The sequence below is a fragment of the Mercenaria mercenaria genome, chromosome 10 (genome assembly GCF_021730395.1).
Source record: "Mercenaria mercenaria strain notata chromosome 10, MADL_Memer_1, whole genome shotgun sequence".
Taxonomy (NCBI): domain Eukaryota; kingdom Metazoa; phylum Mollusca; class Bivalvia; order Venerida; family Veneridae; genus Mercenaria; species Mercenaria mercenaria.
Window position 1 is genome coordinate 81452157 of NC_069370.1, and position 24238 is coordinate 81476394.

Sequence of the window (24238 nt, forward strand, 5' to 3'; positions counted from 1 at the left end):
TATGCCTCACATGATGGTTGGTCAAGGGTGACAGGATATGTAATTTTCAGTTTCAGTGACCATGATATCTGACCTGAGGAATGACCACAAAATCAACAGTTATTTACTGGCCACAGACAATCATGCTACAAAGACTGACAGTCATATGTAAAGTATTTTCTTCTTACTGTTCACCTCAACACCATTTTTACCTTGACCCTTGATCTACTAATCCCAAAAATGATACTAGGCATTGTATATGGACCAAAGGAAATCATTGCTGGAGGTTTGACAGCCATAGGCTCAAGTGTTTCTCAGTTATTAACTATAACCATGACCCCAGAAAACAAAAGAGTCATCTACTTACTGGAGACAATCATCCTACTTGATGGTTATATGCATACATATTCTTCAGTCACTGTAACCACAATGTCTACCAAACAGCTTTGACCAATTGAAATGGACTGACCGACTGACATGAGCAAAGCAATTTGTCCCCTCATCTTTGAAGGATAAAGCAATTTCAGAAGATAAATTCTAGTTTATATTATTTTATATCCAAATACTGACTTCTGTTGAAACAATCAATATACATGTATGTCTAGCAGAAGCACGTCAAAAATGCTAGATCAGGTGACTACCACAGGTACTTACATTTCTGGAACCGGAGAATCCCTCTGATTCAGTAAAGAAGTAGGCAAATGGCATCAGGATAAACAGGGCAAGATTGGAGAACAGGAATACATAGTTCCACAAACCTGAAATATATATACAGAAATAAATTGATTGCTGATAAAGTTTTGGAAGTAGAAAACACACATGTATTCAAACTTTGGCCTACTAAAACACTCACGTTAGACAAAAATCACTGAAGGGCCTGACTTTCAGAATGAAACAAAATGTGAATGATGATCTTTGTAATACAATAATACAAGTAGTCATTATACCTCCACAGTTTACCAGAACTTCATTAAGAATTTCTTTCAATGGTGCACTTAAGGTAGTTCTGCATGTTCGGATCAAATTTTTTTCAACCATGTAGAACCTGATTTAACTCTGATTTTTCAAAACTTCAGAATATACCTAGAAAACTCAGCAAATAAAAAAGATAGGGTCATGTGCTTGATTTTTTGCTAGACTGATTTTAACAAGAGCTGTCCGTAAGACAGCCAAGCTCAACTATTTGAAATATTGTCCCAGAAGCAGGAAAATATTACCCAAAATGTTAAATATCAAGAGTTTTAAGTTCAAAAGGGGACATAATTTGACCAAAATGCATATCAGAGTTATGGGACTTCCTGCTATTAACTAGTTTTATAACCCTGAAGGCACATGTGAAGTTTCAATTCAATATCTGCATTAGTTTTGGAGACACTAACTTGCATGTAAAACTTTTACCAAAATTTTCGAAGTCCAAAAGTGGGCATAATTTGGCTAAAATGCAGGTCAGAGTTATGGGACTTGATGCTATCAACTAGTTTTATAACCTCGAAGGCACATGTTAAGTTTTAATTCAATATCTGCATTTGTTTTGGAGATAGTAACTTGCATGTAAAACTTTAACCAGGATTTTCTAAGTCCAAAAGGGGACATAATTTGACCAAAATACATGTCAGAGTTATGGGACTCGACCCAGTGAGGTTGGTAATTGATCTAGAAAAAGAAAAAATAAGTTTCAAATCTATATGCCTTTTAGAAATATCTGTATGTACTTGCATGCAAAACTTTAACCAGAATTTTCTAAGTCCAAAAGCAGGCATAATTTGGCCAAAATGAAGGTCAGAGTTATGGGACTTGGTGCTATCAACTTGTTTTATAACCCTAAAGATACATGTGAAGTTTCAGTTCAATATCTGCATTAGTTTTGGAGATAGTAACTTGCATGTAAAACTTTAACCAGAATTTTCTAAGTCCAAAAGGGGGCATAATTTGCTCAAAATACATGTCAGAGTTATGGAACTTGACCCAGTGAGATTGGTAATTGACCTAGAAAAAGAAAAAATAAGTTTCAAAGCTATATGCCTTTAAATGATACCTGTATGTACTTGCATGCAAAACTTAACCAAGGTGTGACGCCGACGTTGACGCCGGGGTGAGAAGAATAGCTACGCTATTCTTCGAATAGTCAAGCTAAAAATTAGGACCTCATACAGTTTTTTATAATGGAAGCCTATGGAAAAATCATAACTTTCATAAAATTTTCGTGAATAGATTTTTTTCTAAAATATAGATTTTAATGAAACTTCTCACAGTTGTATAGTGGACGCAACTTGACCCCGATGGTTGACCTTTGCATTATAATACATAATGAAGCACAACCTATTATTGAAAAGGAGTGTACGTAAAACAGGAGCTGCACGAGAAAGAGGAAATATAAATTTGTGTGAATATGAATAAGTGTATTGGAAGGTTTTAACTGATCAAATGTAAGTATATATACTTTGATACTGCATTGTATACAAACTAATTCCATATAAATATACACGGCTACCCTAAGCACCCTTGATTTCTATAATGAAATAATCGATATGAATAATCAGCCTAAGGTCAACCATCGCGGTCAAGTTGCGACTACTATAAATAAACATATGGTTTATAATTTGGTGAAATAAAATGTATAGGTCTGTGTGCTTATTTTTGAGATATTTCACCATGATTAAAGTGAACAGCACATTTCACGCTAACCTTAAGACATTGTTTTCAATTATTTATCTTGTGGGATGTTTTATTATCATATTTTAAATTCAGAAAGATAGCAACAGTGCCATTGTAATAAATTTACACACAGGTTGCCTTTAAAATGATTCTCATTTCCGTTTGCCAAATCCAGGCTTTATTCTATGTTTTCCGGATAAATGACATTACGTCATCACTTCCAGTTTATCAAACGTGCAGAACTACTAAACTTGCTAAATAGATTTCTCTTGACTGGCAATTTACAAACCAACCAAACTTGTGAGTAAATGATATAACAACAGCTGTCCGTAAGACAGCCAAGCTCAACTATTCAAAATATTGTCACAGAAGCAGGAAATTATTACTCAAAAGAGTTTTAAGTTCGAAAGGGGACATAATTTGACCAAAATGCAAATCAGAGTTATGGGACTTGATGCTATCAACTAGTTTTATAACCCCAAAGAAACATGTTAAGTTTCAATTCAATATCTGCATTAGTTTTGGAGATAGTAACTTGCACGTAAAACTTTAACCAGAATTTTCTAAGTTCAAAAGGGGGCATAATTTGCTCAAAATACATGTTAAGAGTTATGGAACTTGACCCAGTGAGGTTGGTAATTGACCTAGAAAAAGAATAAATAAGTTTCAAAGCTATATGCCTTTTGGTAATAGCTGTATGTACTTGCACGCAAAACTTTAACCAGGATTTTCTAAGTCCAAAAGGGGGCATAATTTGCCCAAAATACATGTCAGAGTTATGGGACTTGATTCTATCAACTAGTTTTATAACCCCGAAGACACATGTGAAGTTTCAATTTAATATCTGCATTAGTTTAGGAGATAGTAACTTGCATGTAAAACTTTAACCAGGATTTTCTAAGTCCAAAAGGGGGCATAATTTGGCCAAAATACATGTCAGAGTTATGGGACTTGACCCAGTGAGTAGGTAATTGATCTAGAAAAAGAAAAAATAAGTTTCAAATCTATATGCCTTTAAATGATAGCTGTATGTACTTGCACGCAAAACTTTAACCAGAATTTTCTAAGTCCAAAAGCAGGCATAATTTGGCCAAAATGAAGGTCAGAGTTATGGGACCTAGTGCTATCAACTTGTTTTATAACCCTAAAGATACATGTGAAGTTTCAGTTCAATATCTGCATTAGTTTTGGAGATAGTAACTTGCATGTAAAACTTTAACCAGGATTTTCTAAGTCCAAAAGGGGGCATAATTTGGCCAAAATACATGTCAGAGTTTTGGGACTTGACCCAGTGAGGTAGGTAATTGATCTAGAAAAAGAAAAAATAAGTTTCAAATCTATATGCCTTTAAATGATAGCTGTATGTATTTGCCACAAAACTTTAACCAGAATTTTCAAAGTCCAAAAGCAGGCATAACTTGGCCAAAATGAAGGTCAGAGTTATGGGACTTGGTGCTATCAACTAGTTTTATAACCCTGAAGACACATGTGAAGTTTCAATTCAATATCTGCATTAGTTTTGGAGATAGTAACTTGCATATAAAACTTAAATCAGAATTTTCTAAGTCCAAAAGGGGGCATAATTTGCTCAAAATACATGTTAGAGTTATGGAACTTGACCCAGTGAGGTTGGTAATTGACCTAGAAAAAGAATAAATAAGTTTCAAAGCTATATGCCTTTAAATGATAGCTGTATGTACTTGCATGCAAAAACTTAACCAAGGTGTGACGCCGACGCCGACGCCAGGGTGAGTAGAATATTCTTTGAATAGTCGAGCTAAAAATAGGCATCTTCATTATTTACTAAAACTTTTATTAAATATAAGACTTAGTATATTTCTCTACTTTTCAAGTTACTAATCACTGACCACTGACCATGTATAAGAGAGCTGTTTAACCACTTCACATAGTAGCTGTGTGGATGAAGCAGCAGTACTTCATTGCTAATTATGGAAATTGGCAGTAACAACACCGCTCCAGCTGATACTGCCAGGGTAAATGTACACAGCCATAGGGCTATTCGGAACACAAATGCATCGTCATCACCGGTGACATACTCTTCAGAGTCTGTCCTTTTCTTGAACCAGGAGATAGTGCTGTATGAACTCACGTAGAGGAGGATGAACAACAGGAGGGAAATCTGAAAATACAAGACTGGTTACAATAAATCCCGTAACTACAGTACACTGAGGCAATGCGACTCTGTTCAGAATCTTTGTGATATCCATAATATTGTTCATTTGTCTTTGCCGGATGTAAGGCAAACTTTACACACTGCAAAATGCTCCATTTTTTAACATTTGTTGGATACCGGGCTGACCAGTCCTAGCACTATCCTCTTAATTCTGAGCGCCAAGCAATGAAGCTTCTAATACCATTTTTTTCCATCTTTGATATGACGCAGCCAGAGATCAAACCCATGACCTCCCACACTTGAATGAAGTGGGTGCTCTACCACTAGCCTACCAAGGCGGTCTAGTGTTTCATGAATACTGAAATTTCCTATGAGATTCCAAAACAAAGCCATGCCCCATTTTCTGATTTATATATACCTCCAAGAAAAACTCTTTTTCTAGAGGTACTTCCCCACATTATGCATTGTTTGAAAAAAAATGTCCTCTTTTGAAAATAATCATATACTCCCATAAATCTTATTGCTGCAACAAACAATTTACACTCATTATTTCCTAAGTTTAGATAACCCCTCTAGCTTGCAGCCACAAAAATTCTGGGTTTAAACTAACTGCCAGTTTCTGGTGCATCAACAAAAAGCAAGTTTGCAATAACTGAATTGGACTGAATGATATTACCAGAGATACTTGACAAATCTGTAATCGTATTTTCCCTAGCAAATAACCTATATACATATAGAAGAACATCACTCAACGGTTATTTTGCGATAACCCATGCGCGTGCAGTGATGTCATCCGATCCAAGTGCGTAGCATGGTCGTAAAAAGTAGTTACCATTTTTTCTAACACTGTTGATACTATTTTGTCGTGTTAGAATCGAAATAACAAGTTCCTAAGGGTGATTTAGTGATTTATCGTAGAATAACCTGAGTTTTTCGTTCTTATGCATAAGAACTCAAAACATGGGTTATTCTACGATAAACCACGGTTGGGAACTTAATATTTCTAAAATACAGTCTCCTAGCTCTTTGTATATACCATTCACATTTAGTATTCATACTGATTACCGGGCCCTGTACGGGTTGTCTAGAGGTCTGGTTACCGGACCCTTAGCCACTGCCTTTGATTTTACTAATTCAGAGCGCTGCTAAGAAATCATATCTTTGAAATAATAGTTTAAGTACAGAAGAGTAACACACAATGACAGGCATAATTTACTTCATACAGCAAAGGCAGTAAAATGCTGACGTAAAATGTGATGACGAAACAACGACAATACATTGTATTTCATTTTAATGTAGTAGTGGTAGATTGGAAAGTTAAACACAACCATGTAAAAGTTTCTTCTATTTATTCGTTGGACAGTACCAGTATAGTACACAAAGAAAACCTAAAAACATAAAACAGTAAAATCAGGAACATGAAACACTACGAATTACAATGCAACAATAGCAAACGTAAAAAAATACAGATTTCACAAAATACATATCTCGCGATTATTTAACTAAATTCTAAAAGAACAAATACTAAATAAAATTGCTTACCAGATACATCTATCAAAGGTACACTTAAAGACTAAAATAGTAAGGCGTCCAAAGGTAAGGACGTTTTACAGAAGTACAAAGGTAGTTCTAAAGGAACTTGTGTTCACTAGCAAATGATTCTCAAGAATGATGTATAGAGGGCCGTGCAAATGTTAGATTGCGCCAAAAAGTTGCTTTTTGTGCAAAAGCATAACTGACCAATGAAAACATCTCCTATCTTACAAAACAAGTTAGGAGAAGGGTGGACACCCGACTGTTCATGATAATACAAACACGGAGTACAAAACAATACAACGGAACACAGTGTACAGAGCTGATACAACGGACTACGGAGTAATGATATACAACATATACATAGAAATATAATGAGTAAATATTTCATTAATTAAAAAAAAGTGAAACTTGACTTTGAGGTCGCACTAAACTGCTGACGACTTAGCTGACGATATAGAATATATAGAAAACTGCTGACCACATAGGTAAAGAAGGATTATCGGAAACTGCTGACCATATAGATAAAGAGGGAAAATCGATCCACCTTGACATTGACTTATGGGTATTTTACAACATAAAACAAGTGTGAAAGTTTAATATTTTCTTATTATGAAGTGAAAGTAAATGATAACAAAAATGCAATGTTTAAGATAATTTATTAATGAATTAGCAACCGTTCTTTAATTAAAATATGTAATATCAAAAACACATAAAAATTTCATACATATGGAACACATTTTATGTTATTCAAATTAAAAATGTGTAAATTGTGTTGCAAACATAATGTAAGACAATACATGTATATTCTATCAGAAAATATAAATCAATTTTGTATCATTTCAACAGAAATAATACAATATATTAACACAGACCTCTGTAATTATTGCAATTTTATTTGAAGTTCAAGTATACTGGTAAAAATTTACTCATATTTCTAAAGAGTAAACACGATAATTATTACGATATGGCAAACATATAAATTAGACTTCAATATATGGTTCATCATTTAAATCACTCACACGAACAAATAAACAACACAGTAATATATGAACAAATAATATACAATAGACACGACATTATAGTGATGATCACTGATACTGTTATTCATTCTGATGAAACATTGTACATAATCATGATTGTGTTAAATGCAATAAACGTCGATCAACTAGTGCCTCCATGCACTGTTTGTGGTACCAACTTGAACATTTGTCACACTGGACTTGATCGCCTAAGTAGGTGGGTAAATTGCAAATACAATAATTTTCTATAGAAATAATTTTCTGATATTTTTTCTGACGAACACTTAAAGTCTTTTTAGTTGTTGGGAATTTCGTCATTTTGTCATTTTCTAAGCATGAAATTAAATGTCCTCTTAGTTTATTGGGGTCAAATATGAAGGAATCCGTCCGCACTTTGCGCACATTTAATATATACATGACCTGTCAGCAGTTTCTTCGCAATAAATAAGATTTATTCTATATTTAACTGGTCAGCGCTTTCAAGCGCTATAAGATATGTGAGAAATTGCTGACCACATAGAAATAGAGTGAAAAAGTCAGCAGAATTATTGTTTCAAACTTATACAGAAGCGGTCAGCAGTTTCGATATTTCACACTATATTTAACTGGTCAGCATTTTCTAGCGATATCGCATTTGCGTGAAATTGCTGACCACATAGAAATAGAGTGAAATGGTCATTAGAACTTATACAGAAGCAGTCAGCAGTTTCAATATTTCACACTATATTTAACTGGTCAGCACTTTCTAGCGATATCGTATTTGCGTGAAATTGCTGACCCCATATAACAAGAGGACCATGATGGTCCTGAATCGCTCACCTCTTCCCACATGACCCAGTTTTGAGTATGACGTCGTTTTTTCTATTATTTGACAGAGTGACCTAGTTTTTGAGCTCATGTGACCCAGTTTTGAACCTAACCTAGATATTATCAAGATAAAAATTCTGACCAATTTTCATGAAGATCCATTGAAAAATATGGTCTCTAGAGAGGTCACAAGGTTTTTCTCTTATTTGACCTATTGACCTAGTTTTCAAAGGTACGTGACCCTGTTTTGAACTTTACCTAGATATCAAGGTGAACATTATCACTAATTTTCATGAAGATCTCATGAAAAATATGGCCTCTAGAGAGGTCACAAGGTTTTTCTATTTTTATACCTACTGGCCTAGTTTTTGACCGCACGTGACCCAGTTTCGAAACTGACCTAGATATCATCAAGGTGAACATTCAGATCAATTTTCATGAAGATCCATTGAAAAATATGGCCTCTAGAGAGGTCAAAGGATTTTTCTAATTTTAGACCTACTGACCTACTTTGACCGCAGTTGACCCAGTTTCAAACCTGACCTAGATATCATCAAGATGAACATTTAGACCAACTTTCATACAGATCCCATGAAAGGTATGGCCTCTAGAGAGGTCACAAGGTTTTTTTATTATTTGACCTACTGACCTAGTTTTTTATGGCACGTGACCCAGTTTCAAACTTGACCTAGATATCATCAAGGTGAACATTCTGACCAATTTTCATGAAGATCCATTCAAGGGTATGGCCTCTAGAGAGGTCACAAGGTTTTTCTATTTCAAGACCTACTGACCTAGTTTTTGATCGCAGTTGACCCAGTTTCAAACTTGACCTATATATCATCAAGATAAACATTCAGACCAACTTTCATACAGTTCCCATGAAAAATATGGCCTCTAGAGAGGTCACAACGTTTTTTCATTATTTGACCTACTGACCTACTTTTTGATGGCACGTGACCCACTTTCGAACTTGACCTAGATATCATCAAGATGAACATTCTGACCAATTTTTATGGAGATCCATTCACAAGTATGGCCTCTAGAGAGGTCACAAGGTTTTTCTATTTTTAGACCTACTGACCTAGTTTTTGACCGCACATGACCCTGTTTCGAACTTGACCTAGATATCATCAAGATGAACATTCAGACCAACTTTCATACAGATCCCATGAAAAATATGGCCTTTAGAGAGGTCACAAGGTTTTTCTATTATTTGACCTACTGACCTAGTTTTTGATGGTACGTGACCCACTTTCCAACTTGACCTAGATATCATCAAGATGAACATTCAGACCAACTTTCATACAGATCCCATGAAAAATATGGCCTTTAGAGAGGTCACAAGGTTTTTCTATTATTTGACCTACTGACCTAGTTTTTGACGGCACGTGACCCACTTTCAAACTTTACCTAGATATCATCAAGGTGAACATTCTGACCAATTTTCATGAAGATCTCATGATATATATGGCCTCTAGAGAGGTCACAAGGTTTTTCTATTTTTAGACCTACTGACCTAGTTTTTGACCGCACGTGACCCAGTTTCGAACTTGACCTAGATATCATCAAGATGAACATTCAAACCAACTTTCATACAGATCCCATGAAAAATATGGCCTTTAGAGAGGTCACAAGGTTTTTCTATTATTTGACCTACTGACCTAGTTTTTGACGGCACGTGACCCACTTTCTAACTTGACCTAGATATCATCAAGATGAACATTCAGACCAACTTTCATACAGATCCCATGAAAAATATGGCCTTTAGAGAGGTCACAAGGTTTTTCTATTATTTGACCTACTGACCTAGTTTTTGATGGCATGTGACCCACTTTCAAACTTGACCTAGATATCATCAAGGTGAACATTCTGACCAATTTTCATGAAGATCTCATGATATATATGGCCTCTAGAGAGGTCACAAGGTTTATCTATTTTTAGACCTACTGACCTAGTTTTTGACGGCACGTGACCCAGTTTCGAACTTGACCTAGATATCATCAAGATGAACATTCAGACCAACTTTCATACAGATCCCATGAAAAATATGGCCTTTAGAGAGGTCACAAGGTTTTTCTATTATTTGACCTACTGACCTAGTTTTTGACGGCACGTGACCCACTTTCGAACTTGACCTAGATATCATCAAGATGAACATTCAGACCAACTTTCATACAGATCCCATGGAAAATATGGCCTCTAGAGAGGTCACAACGTTTTTTCATTATTTGACCTACTGACCTACTTTTTGATGGCACGTGACCCACTTTCGAACTTGACATAGATATCATCAAGATGAACATTCTGACCAATTTTTATGGAGATCCATTCACAAGTATGGCCTCTAGAGAGGTCACAAGGTTTTTCTATTTTTAGACCTACTGACCTAGTTTTTGACCGCACATGACCCTGTTTCGAACTTGACCTAGATATCATCAAGATGAACATTCAGACCAACTTTCATACAGATCCCATGAAAAATATGGCCTTTAGAGAGGTCACAAGGTTTTTCTATTATTTGACCTACTGACCTAGTTTTTGATGGTACGTGACCCACTTTCCAACTTGACCTAGATGTCATCAAGATGAACATTCAGACCAACTTTCATACAGATCCCATGAAAAATATGGCCTTTAGAGAGGTCACAAGGTTTTTCTATTATTTGACCTACTGACCTAGTTTTTGACGGCACGTGACCCACTTTCAAACTTTACCTAGATATCATCAAGGTGAACATTCTGACCAATTTTCATGAAGATCTCATGATATATATGGCCTCTAGAGAGGTCACAAGGTTTTTCTATTTTTAGACCTACTGACCTAGTTTTTGACCGCACGTGACCCAGTTTCAAACTTGACCTAGATATCATCAAGATGAACATTCAAACCAACTTTCATACAGATCCCATGAAAAATATGGCCTTTAGAGAGGTCACAAGGTTTTTCTATTATTTGACCTACTGACCTAGTTTTTGACGGCACGTGACCCACTTTCGAACTTGACCTAGATATCATCAAGATGAACATTCAGACCAACTTTCATACAGATCCCATGAAAAATATGGCCTTTAGAGAGGTCACAAGGTTTTTCTATTATTTGACCTACTGACCTAGTTTTTGATGGCACGTGACCCACTTTCAAACTTGACCTAGATATCATCAAGGTGAACATTCTGACCAATTTTCATGAAGATCTCATGATATATATGGCCTCTAGAGAGGTCACAAGGTTTTTCTATTTTTAGACCTACTGACCTAGTTTTTGACGGCACGTGACCCAGTTTCGAACTTGACCTAGATATCATCAAGATGAACATTCAGACCAACTTTCATACAGATCCCATGAAAAATATGGCCTTTAGAGAGGTCACAAGGTTTTTCTATTATTTGACCTACTGATCTAGTTTTTGACGGCACGTGACCCACTTTCGAACTTGACCTAGATATCATCAAGATGAACATTCAGACCAACTTTCATACAGATCCCATGGAAAATATGGCCTCTAGAGAGGTCACAAGGTTTTTCTATTATTTGACCTACTGACCTAGTTTTTGACGGCACGTGACCCACATTCGAACTTGACCTAGATATCATCAAGGTGAACATTCTGACCAATTTTCATGAAGATCTTATGAAATATATGGCCTCTAGAGAGGTCACAAGGTTTTTCTATTTTTAGACCTACTGACCTAGTTTTTGACCGCATGTGACCCAGTTTCGAACTTGACCTATATATCATCAAGATGAACATTCAGACCAACTTTCATACAGATCCCATGAAAAATATGGCCTTTAGAGAGGTCACAAGGTTTTTCTATCATTTGACCTACTGACCTAATTTTTAATGGCACGTGACCCAGTTTCGAACTTGACCTAGATATCATCAAGGTGAACGTTCTGACCAATTTTCATGAAGATCTTGTGAAATATATGGCCTTTAGAGAGGTCACAAGGTTTTTCTATTTTTAGACCTACTGACCTAGTTTTTAACGGCACGTGACCCAGTTTCGAACTTGACCTAGATATCATCAAGTTGAACATTCTGACCAACTTTCATAAAGATCCCATGAAAAATGTGACCTCTAGAGTGGTCACAAGCAAAAGTTTACGGACTGACGCACGCACGCACGCACGGACGACGGACGCCGCGCGATCACAAAAGCTCACCTTGTCACTTTGTGACAGGTGAGCTAAAAATTAGGGGAAAAGTCAGCAGAATTATTGTTTAACAGTTATACAGAAGCGGTCAGCAGTTTCAATATTGCTCTCTTTATATTTAACTGGTCAGCACTTTCTATCGCTATCGTACTTATACAGTATAGTTTGTTTATATTTAACTTGTGTTCTTCTCGCGCATTAAATAAGATTACATTGTACATTCTTATTTAACTTGTCTGCACGTTTTAGCAATATCAGATGTAATGAAAATATGCAGACCACAATGTAACTTTTTTTTTCGGTCAGCAGTTTTTCTGCATTAAATGCGATTTATACTTTATTTAACCAGTCATTTCTAATTCCAGTTCAGTTTATTTACAACTCAGTATGCAAATATACATAAACAGGAGTTCACCATCTATATATATAATTACAGTCAACATAATCAGAGGACAGCAATCAATATATTGTATGTATATATTTTCTAAGAGTGCATCAATCCAGTATTATCTGTGGATTACACTGTTGAAGCAAGTGGTGGCCCCAGGCTAGTGTTGTTCTTAACACGTTTATTGGTGTTATCGCTAAGTGTGAACAACAAATATACAGGATGTCACACTGTAGTGATTAAATGCGTTTCATAAGAAAGACCAATATCACAATGACTTTAGTATGCGAATACTGCATCATTCAATACAATTATGTAATCCAAATTAATGCAATCAAAGACTTTGATGCAATTTAGTTTCTTCGTTGAACAGTAAAACGTCAGTTTTAATCTCTTAGCCCGCTAGCGACAAATGTTTCTGCCTTCGCTATTCAGTCAGTAAATTTTCAATGAATACCCCTCTAAACAATGAATGGTAATTAAATGACTAAAGATAATGTAAGGAATAATTTATAGGCACACGTTATAATAAGTTTCTCCAAATAATGTATCAGCACAAAAGATGCTTTCGATGCTCGTTGAGAAATGAACACTTCAACTTGCGCATACATCAGTAAGTTATGAAAATAATTAACACCAGGTTGATAATCATATTGAATTAACACCATTTAAAGGTGATAGTATACTTTATTTATTTGACAAAATAGTTTATAAATGATTTGTATCACAAACAAAGCAATCAATCATATATTACCTTTCTATGATGAAATTATTCATTATTTGCCATTATAAAGGCAAAAAGAGGTTATGACAATATTATTCACATTTTATATATTTCAAAATGTTCAGTATGCGAGCGGTATTATTGCGTTTATTTTTATTTTAAAATTAGTTGAGAATAATTAATTATTTAGGTGGCAGGGGAGTGCAGATTTGCGAATTCCACATTGATGTGTGGGTACCAGTGTTGAAATATCCATAGAAATCTCGTTTTTGCTTATTTTTTTTTGAAACTACTATGGACCATTGCAGATACTATAGACTACATAAAGACGACTCTCCAGTCCTATGCACCTGTCGCTTTCCATGCCAGATGTAGTGAAATTTGGCCAAATCACCCAAATTTTATAGACCAAAATTAGCCTAACCGGGCCTCACTTTGAACTCTGCCATTCATCCATTTTATATTTTTAAATCCAATTTCGTAGCATATATGTATAGTGCGAACATAGATGCATACCCAGGTGGTGTGGAATGTGTCTCCCAACCACCACTTTATTTCCCTAATTTTCACTTGAAAAAATGTGGATGGATGACAGCCGAGCGTCTGGCCAACTTTTTGTTCTGACGTTTATGTTTTAGCCTCAACCGGAAGTACGGAGCTAGGAATTTTAAAACACCCGCCATGTAGAATCATTAACCGTTCCTCATTCCCCAGATATATTAAAGAATTAATAATGATAAATAACCAGTAAGATAGATATGCCTTTATATCTACCCTGTCCTGTTTATACAGAAAATCGACCGGGGCCAAACTACGAAACCGCTCCCCTGCCACCTTACACGCATTGTCCAAACTGAATTTCCTCTAATTTTGTAAAATTGGATCACGCACTACAAAATTATACGTTTATAATATAATTCTAATAATCTTTTTTTTCGCTTTAAATCTAAATATGAATTACCTCACAGATTAGTAAAAAATAATTGTTACTAGAGCTATAGCTAAAAATATTCAGCTCACAGATGTTTATATGCTGTTACGGATCTCTGCGCTGAAACGAATCCCGTAATGAAACATAACCAGGAATCGTGCCAGAAGTCTGTCATGCTATAATTTCATCAAATGAAATGCAATGGACTCACCTTTTACTTTAAAATATTTCTAATCCATTTTCCCTTTGACCTGGCGTAAAATAATAAATGCAACATAATTTGAACACAAGTTATACACTCAAGTTTCAAATTGGTACCCCTGTCTGCAGTATCTTGTCCTCCATTGCAGTTGTCACATGATCAGGGTTCTCTTCATTTTGAAAACCAATAGGCGGTATAGAATCTTTATTTATTGACTTTTCCTGCGGACTTAAACATTCAAAGATATGTTTTTTATTGATTTTATCAAAAATGATTATGTTAATGATTAAATTAAATTCATATGTAGGTAAAATTTTGATACTGATTTTCAAAAATAACCATGTGCTCTGAACTGTTGCATGACGTCATCAGATTCTCACGAGAGACTGTGTGAGATGTTGCGGTTTGATACTGGTTAGATAACCAAATAGGGTTTCGCCATAACTTAATGGACGCGACCATCAGAAAATAAAAACAGCGTCAGTTAAGTTATGGCAGCCAGAACTACTAGAGCTATTAAAAGACCCGTTTAAAACACCTTTATATCATTAGACAGTATCGATTTAATTATCCTTCTTTATCTATATGGTCAGCAATTTCCGATACCCTTCTTTACCTATGTGGTCAGCAGTTTCCTATATATTCTATATCGTCAGCTAAGTCGTCAGCAGTTTAGTTTGATCCTTGACTTTGCTACATTAACTTAATTGCGGTTTTGATTTAAATTGTATTTTTACAGTTTTCATACATCCAGTCCATATATTTATAGACTGAAAGTTTTTTAAATTTATGGATTGTCCATATATTTACAGAATGTCTGTAAAAACAACAAAATTTTAATTTTTACACCAGTTTAAAATTCACAAACAATTAACTCTTACAATTATTTCCCTGACTGCATCATGAAACTTTTGTAATTCTTCAATATCTTCCTCAGACATGATTCATTTTCATCCAAAACTCAGTCTCAAGTCGATGCTAACTCTATTTAAAGTAAAAGAATCAAACTAGAAAAAAATATTGTTGACAATTTGGTTCCATTTTGCTATTCATTATAAGAATCGTAAGACGAAATGTATTCAGTCAGTGTAAATTTTTTACGTTTTCATGTAAATCCGAGAAATTTTTGTGAGAAAACATTCTCAAAAATAATAAAAAGATGAATTTCTGCTTCATTTCTTCAACGACCATCAATTTTGTTAAAATTACACAAACATAAAACTTCGTTCAAATTGAATTTTAATTTTAGATTCTGCCCTGATGATTCTTGCTTCCGATTGCTTTCATTTTCCGGCTGGATACTGAGCGAAACGGAGCTGTAGTTCTATTCTATTTAGTCAAGTATTTGAGATTTAAATGTATGATATTTCTTTTCTGTTTCAAACATTTTATTACTTTAGGAAATTTTTCATTCAATGATTAGTGTAATAAATCTAGATTTGTGTTGCATAATTGGTGATTATCTACCTTTAGTTGAGTTTGTTTACATCATTATCTCCCTTACTCCACTGGAAGGTGTAGTATAGGAAAAATAATTTTCTTCTTCTTCTTCCGTTAATGTACGGAGCTCACTCTGGAGCATTGTTGTACATGGTTCTGTTCTGTTCTGAGAAACATCACCCTCTAAAAATGCTCCCATGAAATTAGCCGTTTAGCAATGGAAGTGTCTAGGGGTACGGATCCGTACCTCTAGAATCTGATTCTAGAGGTACGGATCCGTACTTCTAGACAAGACTGTTAGGGGTTTTCTAGGGGTACCGACCTCCCTTTTCTAGAGATTTATAGTTATTTACATCTTAAATTTTGTTGAAATTGAAATAACAAATAAGTCTTTACCAGTCTTCACTTAAAACTTGGATCTAATTGGTTTACAGATACCAGCGTTCACCTGATTGTTTACCTTCTCTTTCAAAACCTAAATAACCGAGGAACTCCAAATGAATACACACAGTTCCTATCGATTAGATTGTTGTCAAATAAACTGTTGATAAAAGCTAGATTAATGAATGAATCTATTCCTTAAATGAATTCTATTTGAAATTCAGCAAAAATAAATAAATAAATTTGGCATGATAATATGCACCAATTTATGTTGTTATTTAACAAGGTATAATGACAATCGGCACGGAACTGATTGCTTAGTAATCAATTAAGCGAAAAGAAACTGTTTGTGAAAATGTCCCATGTATCTCGTCATGGCTACCAAATGTGTGAAAAACATAAATACACTAAGGGTTAATTATCAATTTAAAATATTTTTCCCAACATAATTTATTTAACATTATTTTGTTTAATCTTTATATTTTTTCTGCCAGTTCGAATCCTCGTGATTTATTTGGTGTTCCTCGGTTATTTACGTTCCGAAAGAAAATGTAACAAATCGGATGAGCGTTGTTATCTGTAAACCATTTAGATCCAAGTTTAAGGTGAATTCTGATGAAATGTTATTTGTGCTTCCATTTTAAACAAAATTTGAAATGTAAATGACCCTTAATCTCTAGAAAAACGGAGGTCCGTACCCCTAGAAAACCCCTAACAGGCTTGTCTAGAGGTACGGATCCGTACCCCTAGACACTTCCTTTAGCAATTACGCATATTAAGACATTTAAACCATTTTCGGACGATAACGTAAGAACAGCTGGGCCTAGAATCATGAAAGTTGATAGGGAGGTTGGTCATGACCAGCAGATGACCCCAACTGATTTTGAGGTTCCACTCTGATATTGGCTTACTTCTGTGACAAGGCTGTATTGTGGGGGTATAACTCGTCACGCCTGTGACAGCTCTATTACTCCATCCTGCTTTTTGCAAGAATTATGGCCCCTTTTGAACTTAGAAAATATCAGATTTCTTGGTTTTGCATTTAGGTCAACTTTTCTCCTTATTGTAACAGTCAAAGCTATTGCTTTAAAACTTGGAGCAGTTATTCACCACTAAAAACTTACTCTGCATAGCAAGTACTGAACTCAACATTGTTTTTTTGCAAGAATTATAGCCCATTTTGGACTTAGAAAATCATGGGTATAACAATATTTCTATTATACGGAGACAAAAAATCAGATCAGGTGGTGCTCTTGTTGACTGTCACTATTCTGTCATGGCTTAGAGGGATGACAACTTTAAAATATCTGATCATAGAATTAAGCCATCCCGAGAAGCCAAATTAAAGCTTACCTCTACTGGCTTTAAATAAAATTTGTATTGTGTTGTCTTACATTAGTAAGTTGTTTCAGACTCTGCACACAATGCCAACATCAGTTGCAAATCGGTTCCTGCTTCTATATGGTTCCCAGACAGGTCAAGCTAAGGCAATAGCTGAGGAGATAGCCGAGAAAGCCGGGGACCAAAATTTACATGCCGATATACACTGTCTTAGTTTGACAGAGAAAAAGGTTTGAAAAACTTGTTTGTCACACTTTATTTGTTAGAAATTTATGAGAAAAAAGTTTAATATTTTCGTTCACCAGCTTAAATGATAAAGTAGTTACAGTGTGAGAAATCTTAAATAAATACACTATAACATTATTTGATACATCATAGCATCAGTTAATATCAATTCATCGTAATTACTGAATGAGCTCAAAAACTTGATTTTACATAGAGTGATTTACAGCTATTTCCAGTATAAGGTATTGAGAGTTAAAGGCACAGGGAGAGATTTATAGCCAGAAGTCACTCATCCCCAACCTGGATTTACAAGAGTGCATGATTGTATACATGCAGGGTTTTTTGTGATCACGTGGCATCCGTCATGTGTGCGTGCGTCCGTAAACTTATGCTTGTGACCACTCTAGAGGTCACATTTTTCATGGGATCTTTATTAAAGTTGGTCAGAATGTTAACCTTGATGATATCTAGGTCAAGTTCGAAACTGGGTCAAGTGCGGTCCAAAACTAGGTCAGTAGGTCTAAAAATAGAAAAACCTTGTGACCTCTCTAGAGGCCATACTTTTCAATAGATCTTCATGACAGTTAGTCACGTGGGTCACGTGCCATCAAAAACTAGGTCAGTAGGTCAAATAATAAAAAGACCTTTTGACCTCTCTAGAGGCCATATTTTTCATGGGATCTGTAGAAAAGTTGGTCTGAATGTTCATTTTGATGATATCTAGGTCAAGTTCGAAACTGGGTCACGTGCGTTTCAAAACTAGGTCAGTAGGTCTAAAAATAGCAAAACCATGTGACCTCTCTAGAAGCAATACTTTTCAATGGATCTTCATGGAAGTTAGTCAGAATGTTCACCATGATGATATCCAGGTCAACTTCGAAACTTGGTCACGTGCCTTCAAAAACTAGGTCAGTGGGTCAAATAATAAAAAAAACTTTGTGACCTCTCTAGAGGCCATATTTTTCATGGTATCTGTATGAAAGTTGGTCTGAATGTCCGTCTTGATGATATCTAGATCAAGTTCGAAACTGGGTCAACTGTGGTCAAAAACTAGGTCAGTAGGTCAAATAATAGAAAAACCTTGTGACCTCTCTAGAGGTCATATTTTTCGTGAGATCTTCATGAAAATTGGTGAGAATGTTCACCTTGATGATATCTAGGTCAAGTTCAAAACTAGGTCACGTGCTTTCAAAAACTAGGTCATTAGGTCAAATAATAGAAAAACCTTGTGACCTCTCTAGAGGCCATATTTTTCAATGGATCTTCATGAAAATTGGTCAGAATTTTTATCTTGATGATATCTAGTTCAAATTCAAAACTGGGTCACATGAGCTCAAAAGCTAGGTCACTGTGTCAAATAATAGAAAAAACGACGTCATACTCAGTTCAAAACTGGGTCACGTGGGGACAGGTGAGCGATTCAGGACCATCATGGTCCTCTTGTTTAAAGTAAGTTGTTACTTCATCAGTAACTGAGTATTTTCTGCAAATTGATATTGGATAACACATGCTGTGTATTGCATATAACTGACACTTTGTAAAATTTTTCAGTTTTTCATTGAAAGGGAGAAGTGTGTTGTTATAATAACATCGACAACAGGTGACGGTGAACCACCAGATACAGCCCTCAAGTTTGTTAGACGTCTCAGAAAGAAGACCTTGCCAGATGACTATCTTTCTCACCTCAACTATGCTCTCTTAGGTACAATTTTGTTTTTAAGATCAGTTTTTATATGCCCGAAGGGATGTTTTATGTTATGACGTCAGTGTCCGTCTGTCTGTACTTCAGCAATTTTGTGTCCGCTCTGTAACTCTTGGACCCCTTGAAGGATTTCGAAGAAACTTGGCACAAATGTTTGCCACATGGAGACGACATGCAGAGCGCATGTTTCGGATGGCTCGCTTCAAGGTCAAGCTAACACTTTGGGGTCAAAGGTCATACCTTCAGGCATGCATTGCAGTGCTCTTGTTTTATTTTACATTGTTTGTACTTGTTTGTACCAAAAGTCTATTGAGAATTTTCATATGTGTCATTTTGGAATACAGTCAGCACTGTATAAAGAGGCCAGTCAAGAGATTGGCACAGTCTGGCTGCTTGAGACAATTTGAGATTAAGATGCAAGTTTGGGATATTAGGTGCTTAATGTGGATGGCTGCTATAGCAGATTAACTTAAATAACATCAGCATAATGCCATGAGTTAAGAAGTAGTATGAATGTTACATGTTTTTAGCTTGACTATTCGAAGAATAGTCAAGTAGCTATTCTACTCACTCAGGCATCGGCATCATGCCTTGGTTAAAGTTTTGCATGCAAGTACGTATAGCTATCATTTAAAGGCATATGGCTTTGAAACTTAATTTTTCCTTTTATAGGTCAATTACCAACCTCACTGGATCAAATCCCATAACTCTGGCATGTATTTTGGCCAAATTATTCCCCTTTTGGACTTAGAAAATTCTGGTTAAAGTTGTACATGTAAGGTCCTATCTCCAAAACTAATGCAGATATTGAATTGAAACTTCACATGTGTCTTCAGGGTTATGAAACTAGGTGATAGCATCAAGTCCCATAACTCTGACTTGCAATTTGGCCAAATTATGCCCCTTTTGGACTTAGAAAATCCTGGTTAAAGTTTTGCGTGCAAGTAGATATGGCTATCATATAAAGGCATATAGCTTTGAAACATATTTTTTCTTTTTCTAGGTCAACTACCAACCTCACTGGATTAAGTCCCATAAGTCTGACATGTATTTTGGGCAAATTATGCCCCCTTTTGGACTTAAAAAATTCTGCTTTAAGTTTTGCATGCATGTTACTGTCACCAAAACTAATGCAGATATTGAATTGAAACTTCACATGTGTCTTCAGGGTTATAAACTAGTTGATAGCATGAAGTCCAATAACTCTGACTTGAATTTTGTCCTAATTATGTCCCCTTTTGGACTTAGAAAATCCTGGTTAAAGTTTTGCATGCAAGTGCATATAGCTATAATTTAAAGGCATATAGATTTGAAATTTAATTTATCTTTTTCTAGATCAATTACCAGCCTTACTTGGTCAAGTCCCTTAACTCTGACATGTATTTTGGGCAAATTGTGCCCTCTTTTGGACTTACAAAATGCGTGCAAGTTACTATCTGCAAAACAAATGCAGATATTAAATTGAAACTTAACATGTCGTACGTCGCACGCTATTTTTCACAAATGCGTAACGTCATTTTGACGTCAGTTTGACGTACAAATTACTAATTGAGAAAATAAATAGCGAAAAATGCGTTGTGATAAATCTGCATAATTTTATTCTTTAATGGTATCGTAATTTACAGTTATTGCTTTGAACACATTGTTATTGTTATTTATTTTTTTTATGTTTTTTATCATTAATTATTACCGCACGTTTCTTCAAATTAAATATATATGCATTTTAAACTGCAATTAATTTCATCATGTTGTACTGTGTTGATCGCAAACATAAATATCAACTTCCGGACGTTAACAAACCTAGCCAGTGATCAGGATGATTATAACTGACAAAGAGGCAGTGCTGTCGCACGAAAATATTTGAATTTTTTTTATGCATTTAAGAATATAACAGGTCCTGTGGATTTAAAACTTTTTTTCATGCTAAATTCAGTTTTGTACTCTGACTTTTGTTTAAAACAACACCAAAAATGTAATTCTAACATGACCAACAAATAACCCTACAAATAGAAGAAAGTCAGACAACGGTTATTTTGCGATAATCCTGTGCTTGCAGTGACGTCATCCGATCCAGGTGTGTAGCACGGTCGTAAAACGTAGTTACCTTTTTTTTCTAACACTGTTAATACTAGTATGTCTTGTTAGAATCGAAAAAACCAATTCACAAGTTTGATTTATCATAGGATAACCCGATTTTTTCTTTCTTATACGAAACAATATATCACTCAGTATGAACTGTGCCGTGAGAAAACAAACATAGTGCGTTTTTCGACCAGCATGAATCCAGACCAGTCTGCACCTCCGCTCAGTCTGTCGGGATCCATACTCTTTTGCTTTCAAAGCCTATTTGGAATTAGAGAAACTGTTAGCGAACAGAATGGATCGTGATGTGCAGGCTGGTCTGGATTCATGCTGGTTGCAACCGCACTATATTTGTTTTTCTCGTGGCGCGGCTCATATGTTCTTGTGCATAAAAAATCAAAAGACGTGTTATCTTACGTTAAACAACGATTGGGAAGTTATTATGTCAATAAAGAAATTATTTAGGCCCTATAAACAGTTCTCAACCAGCTTAAGTACCGTTTAAAGAAACACCTTTTTTATTCACATCATGTGCGACAATACAAATGAAAAATATTTCGTGCTCAAAATGAAATAAAATGTTAAAAAAAAGTTTAATAATCTCAGTGCTTTGGACAAACTTACATAGATCTATAAACATTGTGGGCACTATCATAATAAATTAATAAATAACGGCGTTATCGATTAAATTTTGTTTATTGTCTTTATTAAAGACCGCGTATTATAAGCAGGATCGCGGGGTCGTGAGTTCGATCCTCAGGCGGGGCGTATGTTCTCCGTGACTATTTGATAAACGACATTGTGTCTGAAATCATTAGTCCTCCACCTCTGATTCATGTGGGGAAGTTGGCAGTTACTTGCGGAGAACAGGTTTGTACTGGTACAGAATCCAGGAACACTGGTTAGGTTAACTGCCCGCCGTTACATGACTGAAATACTGTTGAAAAACGGCGTTAAACCCTAAACAAACAAACAAAATTATAAGCAGGAAAAAAACATAGTTCGGTATCTAAGTTTGATGATTTCTTTATACCTATTCAAAATACATGTAAAGCATCAAAATGTCAAATCAGCTTTTTATATTTATATTTGTGAGGAAAACCTTGAAACTTCACATCCTAGTCACAGTTCTGCATCTAGCGTTCACGTTTCTGTTCAAGTAGCCGTTTTTTTTCTTTTGGCGGTACCACTCCCGCCTCTCCGCAATGCTCAGACAAGGGCGGGGTGGGGGATGTGGGAAGGGGGTATCACACTTCATTTGTGTAAATATCAAATAAGATAGAGTAATCATTGACAAAATTCATAACATTTGTATATCAACTACGTATAGACACTGACCGACGTAATTTCTAGTAAGACAGACAGATAAACGGACATACTGAAGGAACAATCTTTCAGGCTGACTAAATGAATGATCGAGTAATTAATTACCAACTGGTCATGAATCCATGCATACTCATCGGCTATTCGACTGCCAAAAGACACGCGGATGGATTGAATGGTCGATTGAATGTTGCGTTTCATTATTTGTTATGTATCTTCATTTATACCTATTATTATAATTACCGCAGTAAATAATACACAATTTGCACATTTATTCGGGAAAAATAGAGCGAAAAAAACGAAACACTAAAAATTGGACGGCTATAGTTAAAATTCGGACACTAAGCTGTGTACGAACGTTTTCGAATTTTATATTAGCAAACGAAATATACAACAATTGAATGATATATAAAGATAAGTATGTCAAAACATACATTAATCTAGGTTATATGCTTATGAAAGAAATTTAATATACAATTTAGCTGCTTCAGGTCCTTTTTGATACAGGTTCTAGTTTTTCACTCCGTTATAGACCTTATAGTCCAAGAAGACATTTATGAATATGCTTTAAGAAAACGAAAAAGAAAAAAGGGTGTTGATAAGTATGCAGTGGAATACAAGTCAACTGAAGATAAGTTCCCTCATATTGCCGCATTTCAGAAAGCGATCCGCAGAATAAACACCGTACTTTCGTTTTTGGGGTAATAAAAAAAAAAAATTAATAATGAAAGGTATCCTCTTTTTTTGTTCCCGGGATTACGCGCAAATGCGCTAAAATGGGAAAAAAAATCCATTTATTAGAGATCTTTACGACTACGCTACACTGCGGAAGCATATTTTTGACCGAATTACTGCTGTATATCATTTAAAAAAACCCAGCAAAATGACCTACGCGAGGGAGCAGTTATTGTGTGACTATGTGAGTGAGGGACTGCGGACGAAGCAGACTTCTTTTCATTTGAAATTTATCAATTAAGACACCATGACTGTGCCTAATGATTTTTATTCTTTTTGTGTGCTCATTAGAACATAAAAGTATATTTTCCCCTCTTTGATTTATTATATTAGAAAAGTATCCAAGAGTGACTGTTTCTACTTTTGAAAGCTGTATAATTATACATACATGCATATGCGTATATGATATGATTAAATTTATGTAAAATCGACTCCGAGCAAAAATGCAAAATGAAATTGTCCTAATTTAAG

The 24238-nt window shown here is 35.3% G+C and overlaps 2 protein-coding genes across 3 annotated transcripts in view; one reads left to right on the top strand and one right to left on the bottom strand.

Moving 5' to 3' along the window:
• LOC123561041 (protein LMBR1L-like) overlaps positions 1 to 15578 on the bottom strand; it is a 31610-nt gene extending 16032 nt beyond the window's left edge. The window contains exons 1-3 of the mRNA XM_045353192.2: positions 15420 to 15578; positions 4510 to 4774; positions 634 to 737 (exon numbers count right to left, since the gene is read on the bottom strand). Of these exons, the coding sequence (XP_045209127.2) occupies positions 634 to 737; positions 4510 to 4774; positions 15420 to 15479 (429 nt within the window). The 5' untranslated portion in view covers positions 15480 to 15578. The remainder of the gene's footprint in view (positions 1 to 633; positions 738 to 4509; positions 4775 to 15419) is intronic.
• Positions 15579 to 15789: 211 nt separating this feature from the next.
• Positions 15790 to 24238, top strand: part of LOC123561042 (methionine synthase reductase-like) — a 34226-nt gene continuing 25777 nt past the window's right edge. Inside the window, exons 1-3 of one of the 2 annotated variants that reach the window (XM_045353194.2) lie at positions 15790 to 15879; positions 17772 to 17930; positions 19477 to 19627. In XM_045353194.2, coding sequence (XP_045209129.2) covers positions 17784 to 17930; positions 19477 to 19627 — 298 coding nt within the window. In that variant the 5' untranslated portion in view covers positions 15790 to 15879; positions 17772 to 17783. Of the gene's footprint in view, positions 15897 to 17771; positions 17931 to 19476; positions 19628 to 24238 lie in introns of both variants that reach the window. The other variant, XM_045353193.2, reaches the window with a different exon arrangement.